This window comes from Crocodylus porosus, unplaced genomic scaffold (genome assembly GCF_001723895.1).
Source record: "Crocodylus porosus isolate Cpor-Errol unplaced genomic scaffold, CroPor_comp1, whole genome shotgun sequence".
NCBI classification, from domain to species: Eukaryota; Metazoa; Chordata; order Crocodylia; family Crocodylidae; genus Crocodylus; species Crocodylus porosus.
Window position 1 is genome coordinate 108,012,170 of NW_017728947.1, and position 5,907 is coordinate 108,018,076.

General features: G+C 41.4%; 1 protein-coding gene across 2 annotated transcripts in view; it reads left to right on the top strand.

Moving 5' to 3' along the window:
• AP5M1 (adaptor related protein complex 5 mu 1 subunit) overlaps positions 1-5,551 on the top strand; it is a 13,289-nt gene extending 7,738 nt beyond the window's left edge. For both annotated transcript variants that reach the window (XM_019550877.1, XM_019550878.1), the window contains exons 5-8: positions 1,072-1,157; positions 1,253-1,368; positions 1,646-1,742; positions 5,286-5,551. In XM_019550877.1, coding sequence (XP_019406422.1) covers positions 1,072-1,157; positions 1,253-1,368; positions 1,646-1,742; positions 5,286-5,368 — 382 coding nt within the window. In that variant the 3' untranslated portion in view covers positions 5,369-5,551. The remainder of the gene's footprint in view (positions 1-1,071; positions 1,158-1,252; positions 1,369-1,645; positions 1,743-5,285) is intronic.
• The last annotated feature ends 356 nt before the right edge of the window (positions 5,552-5,907 follow it).

Sequence of the window (5,907 nt, forward strand, 5' to 3'; positions counted from 1 at the left end):
CAGCAGGCATTGGGGGAGTCACTATTCCCCCGTGCACTGTCAGGAGTGACCAGGAATAACGGTCACAAGCTGGCAGAGGGCAGGTTTAGGCTAGATATCAGGAAGCGCGACTTCACGGTCAGGGCAGCTAGGATCTGGAACCAACTTCCAAGAGAGGTGGTCCTGGCTCCTAGCCTGGGGGGTTTTAAGAGGAGGTTGAATGAACATCTTGCTGGGGTTGTTTGACCCCAGTATTATTTCCTGCCATGGCGGGGGGTCGGGCTAAATGATCTACTCAGGTCCCTTCCAACCCTAGAAACTATGAAACCTTAGAATGGGAACTTACATAATCAGTGCACTTGAGTTCACACCCCTGAATTGTGTGCCAATGGCTGTTCAAATTCACATAACCTCATATTAAGTACTCCAGAGTTTCATCTGGAATCTAATGTTGGGTACCTCAGTCAGTGCCATGCCTAACAAGCAAGACAGCCACATTCTGTATCTAGGTCTGTACAGCTGCTCTGGAAGGATAACTGGAATAAGTTGTTTTGAATATGCCATTTCCCTCTAACATTTTTCATGTTAAATCTAGCAACCACCCACCTGGTGGATTAAGTTTTAAGATTGCTTCCCACCCAGGTTTTGTCATTCCTAAACACTGTTAATCCTAGTTACAGATCAACTTATCAAAAATATAGTTATTTAAAATTAAAACGACAGTGTTTTTTGTTAAGCCTGACAACTGTTCTGGGTGTATTGTAATATAGTTATTATTCAAATGTTATAATGAAAGATGAGAGAGCCCGTGACATTGATCATAGCATTGGGAAAATGCTGTTTTTGAACTAGATGGAATAAAATCACCAAAAGGCCTATTGTACTTATACTTTTGAAACTACAATGATCCCTTTGGTTGTAATTTCTTTCCATAAACTGGTAGTATGTTCAATTTAGTATGATCCAGATTTGCACACCTTTAATATTGGCTTCAATTTCAACACATTAAATGCTTCTTTGAATAAAACAGATGTCACCAAATTGTTGTATAGTGTGAATTACAGTAGCATTTTATCCTGTTTTGTGCAATAGGGGTCCAATCACTCATTTGGAGTACAAAGTTAGCTATGGGCAGCTGGATTTATCACGGGAGAAAAGCTTGCTGGTTTGGGTTATAGGTAAGCCGAATGCAGTATCTTTTTTATTGAGAGTTAGTTTTGTGTACTGTTGACTCATTTTACTCGAGTTTTATTGAGCCTGTTTCTGTTTTTAGGACAAAAGTTTCCCAAATCTTTGGAAATTTCCCTTTCCGGAACAGTGACTTTTGGTTCTATTAATAAAGAGCATTCAGTTGATCCAATATGCACTGGGAACACGGCATATATAAAAGTAAGTTTTGGCCTGTACAAGAAGATGCATTAATAATCAGGTTTTTAGTTAAATTGGCAAGGTAACCACATTGATTTGCATCATCTGCTGCTATTAATGCTTTTGTTTTCTGTGTGCGTTTTTCTATATTCTTGTTGCCAGGCTGCTACTTCCTATCAGTCTTCTCCATTTATACACCAAACATTTGTATAGCAGGCATGGTGAACTGTGTAGGTATCCATCATTTATCCATGAAAGAAACAATATATATTTCACCACATTTTCTTTGTTTCTATAGCTATATTTCAGGATCCCAGATTATACCCTCACTGGATGTTATACAGACCAGCATTCTGTTCAGGTCTTTTCATCAGGAAAACCAAAGATTAATACATGTGAGTTAGTTAAAATTGTTGATTACTTAATTGACATTATATTGGGGGACTTATAAAGTACAAAGCTTAAACAACCAGTGTTAGATCTTCTTGTTTTATTAAACAGTTTTCTATGTAAACTTTTATTGTTTTGCAAAACATTTTTTTCTGCCAACTTAAACATTAAATAACCTTTTAAGTCAGATGTTTTGGTTGAGAAAGTAAGCCTGGTTGAGAATGTAAGCCTGGTCGAGCCTGACAAGATTATTTACTAGAGGAATATACTTGTAGATGGTAACGTAGACAGCAGCAACCATGAGATGATTGTTTTCAGGATCCTGAGGAAGGGAAAGATCTAGAGCAGCAGAGTAAGGACCTTGGACTTCAGAAAAAAAGACTTTGACTTACTCAGGGAACTCATGGGCAGGATCCCCTAGGAATCTAGTCTGAGGGGAGAGGAGTCCAGGAGAGCTGGCTGTACTTTAAAGAAGCCTGACTGAGTGTGCAGGGACAAACCATCCCGATGCGCAGGAGGACTAGCAAGTATGGCAGAAGACCAGCTTGGCTTAGCAGGGAACTCTTCAGTAAACTAAATCACAAAAAGAAAGCTTATAAGAAGTGGAAACTTGAACAAACAACTAGGGAGGAGTAGAAGATATATTGCTCAGGCATACAAGGATGAAGTCAGGAAGGACAAAGCACAATTGGAGTTGCAGCTAGCAAGGGACATGAAGGGAAATGAGAAGGGTTCTCTAAGTGTGTCAGCAACAAGAGGAAAATCAGGGAAAGTGTAAGTCTTTTACTGAATGGGGGAAGCAGCCTTGTGACAGGATGCAGGAAAGGCTGAAGTGCTCAATGCCTTTTTCACCTCAGTCTTCACAGGCAAGGTCAGCTCCCAGAGTACAGCACTGGGCAGCACAGTTTGGGGAGGAGGTGAGCAACCAACAATGGTGAAAGAACAGATTAGGGACTATTTAGAAAAAGTGGACATGTACAAATCCATGGGCTGGATGGGATGCACCCAACGGTGCTGGGGGAGTTGACTGATGTAATTGCAGAGCTGTTGGCCATCATCTTTCAAAACTCATGGTAATCAGGAAGGGTCCTGGATGATTGGAAAAAGGCAAATATAGTGCCCATATTTAAGAAAGGGAAAAAAGGAAGATCCAGAGAACTACAGACCAGTCGGCCTCACCTCACTCCTTGGAAAAATCATGGAGCAAGTCCTCAAGGAATCTATTTCTAAGCACTTGGAGGAGAAGGTGATTAGGAGCAGTCAGCATGGATTCACCAAGGGCAAGTCATGCCTGACCAACCTGATTGCCTTCTGTGATGAGGGTGACTGGCTCTGTGGATGCAGGGAAACCAGTGCATGTGGTGTATCTTGATTTTTAGGAAGGTTTTGCATATGGTCTCCCACAGCATTCTCACAGGCAATTTAGGGCGCACAGGCTGGATGAATGGACTATAAGGTGGATAAAAAACTGGCTGGAGCATCAGGTTCAGAGGGTAGTAATCAGTGGTTAAATAGCTATTGGCAGCCGGTATCAAGTGGATTGCCCAGGGTCAATCCTGGGGCAAGTTTTGTTCAATATCTCTATCGGTGGCCTGGATGATGGCATAGAGAGCACCCTCAGCAAGTCTGCAGATGAAACTGTGCTGGGAGTAGTAGATACACTGGAGGGTAGGGCTAGGATTCAGAGAGACCTAGAGAAGCTGGAGGATTTGGCCAAAAGGAATCTCATGAGGTTCAACAAGGACAAGTGCAAAGCCCTACACTTAGGACGCAGCAATCCCGTGCACAGTACAGGCTGGGGGTGACTGGCTGGGCAGCAGCTTTGCAGAAAAGGACCTGGGGGTGGCAGTGGACAATAAACTGAATATGAGCCAGCAGTGTGCCCAGTTGCCAAGAAGGCTGACATCATCCTGGGCTGCATTGGTAGGAGTGTTGCCAGTAGATTGCGGGAAGTGATTATTCCCCTCTATTCAGCACCGGTGGGGCCACATCTGGAGTCCTGTGCCCAGTTTTGGACCCCCCACTACAGAAAGGATGTGGACAAATTGGAGTGAGAGTCCAGCGGAGGGCAGCAAAAATGGTGAGAGGGCTAGAGGGACATGATTTATGAGGACAGGCTGAAGGAACTGGGCTTATTTAGTCTGGAGAAGAGAAGACTGAGAGGAGTTTTAATATCGAAGACTGAGAGGAGATTTAATAGCAGCCTTCAACTACCCAAAGGGCAGTTACAAAGAGGATGGAGCTGGACTGTTCTCAGCGGTGGCAGACGATAGAACAAGGAGCAATGGTCTCAAGTTGCAGCAAGCAAAGTTTAGGTTAGATATTAGGAAGAATTTTTTAGCTAGGAGGTAGTCAAGCATTGGAACAGGTTACCCAGAGGTTGAATCTCCATCCTTGGAGGTTTTTAAGACCTAGCTAGACAAAGCCTTGGCTGGGATGATCTAGTTGGGGTTGGTCCTGTTTTGAGAAGGGGGTTGGACTAGATGACCCCCTGAGGTCCCTTCCAACCCTAATTTTCTATAACTCTGTGATTTACATGGTAATTAGAAATATTTTACCTGCTCTTACAGCAAATATCATAGTCTTCTGACCTATTACAGGCTATATTTATCCATCGTGATCTTAGGCTACCTGCTGTACTTAGCTCCCACCTTAAATGAGGTCTATTTAAAACGTTTTTTGTAGTATGCACCTTCTCCAAACAATGCTTCAGGACAGAAATCTGTATGTTTTTAAATGGTTTATTTTCTCTAGGTACCTCTTCAATTACCATTATCATAGCATTTGAGCACTGTGCACTTTTTAATGTAAATCCACTGAATACCCCCCTGTTAGTAAAATGCCATTATGCTTTTTGTACAAATGAGGAAATTGAAGGAAGAGGGGCAGTGAAACTGGCCTAAGATCACAGGAGTCTATATATTACCAGAGCCTGCTGAGTTCAAGGCTAGTGCTTTAACCACTGCAGCATTCTTCCCAAGTAGTCAAACACATATGATTCCTGAATTTTCACCAGCTGAGTACTACTGTAATGCACGTATTAGATTCCTGTTAAGTGTGAGCAGCCATGGCTAATAAAGGCACTTACCTTGCCTGCTTTCTAAGTTTTGTAACTTGTTACAGCTATATCCACAGAAGGTTGAGAATTCCTCGTGGAAACTCTGCTGCCTTGCTGTTTGTGGTCTGACAAGTCAAATTCAGTTATAAATTGCAACACAGCATCTTATTTTTCCTAGTGCATGTACTTATGTTGAGCAATTTATATTCATTGAACAAAATCCAAACTGCATACCTGCTTTTCAGTTAACCCCGTTTGAATGATTGACTGATGACTAAGTAAAGGTGATAGTAAAGGTGAATGAAGCTGAGACTTTAAATGACTCATTATTATTGTTTGAAAATAATAATATGGGTATTACGTTTAAACGAGACTGTTACGCTTTTTTGTAAATTTGTAAGACTGGATTAGTAGTCTCTTAATTGGGTTCAAGGAATGTTGCAATGTAAGCCGCTGCATCATGATGCTTATTTTCTGTCTCTTTTTTTAGCCCGGGAATTGATTTCTTCAGATTACTACATCTGGAATTCCAAAGCACCGGCACCTGTAGTGTACAGAACTTTATTTTTCTAATTTCGCAATGAAAGTTTTTGTATCAGAACAGAAATGACAGTGAATGAAAGTAATGTTAACACGGTGAAAAATAAATTTGCTATAGTATTTTTAATTTGTCTATTTGTACTTAAGCTCCTGGGGGTGGTTTGTTGTTGGTTTTTTTGGAAGACTTATGAATTGAATTAAAATGTGTTTACTTTACACATTTTAGTCATAGATACTGTTTGAAAGAGCATGCTTTTAAAATCAGATTTTCCTCCTCACGTACATTTTAATCTCTAAAATTAACTTTTACAAAATAAGGATCCTGTACTGCAAGCTAGAATGGGTGGACACCTGTTCCAGCACCAGACTTTAGTGGGAATCTGGACAAAGACAGTCTACCTTCATGTAAAAAAAAATGTAGGGTTTAGACCACGAAAAGCCCATTCTGACTTCTACAGAGCATCGGATGAGGGAGCTCAAGTTTGCAAAAGCTTCTGCCTCTCTGAGTGAGTCTATAACAGTGGGGCATAACCTTTTTTGCAGGCATGCCACAAATTAGTCCCACACCCTCC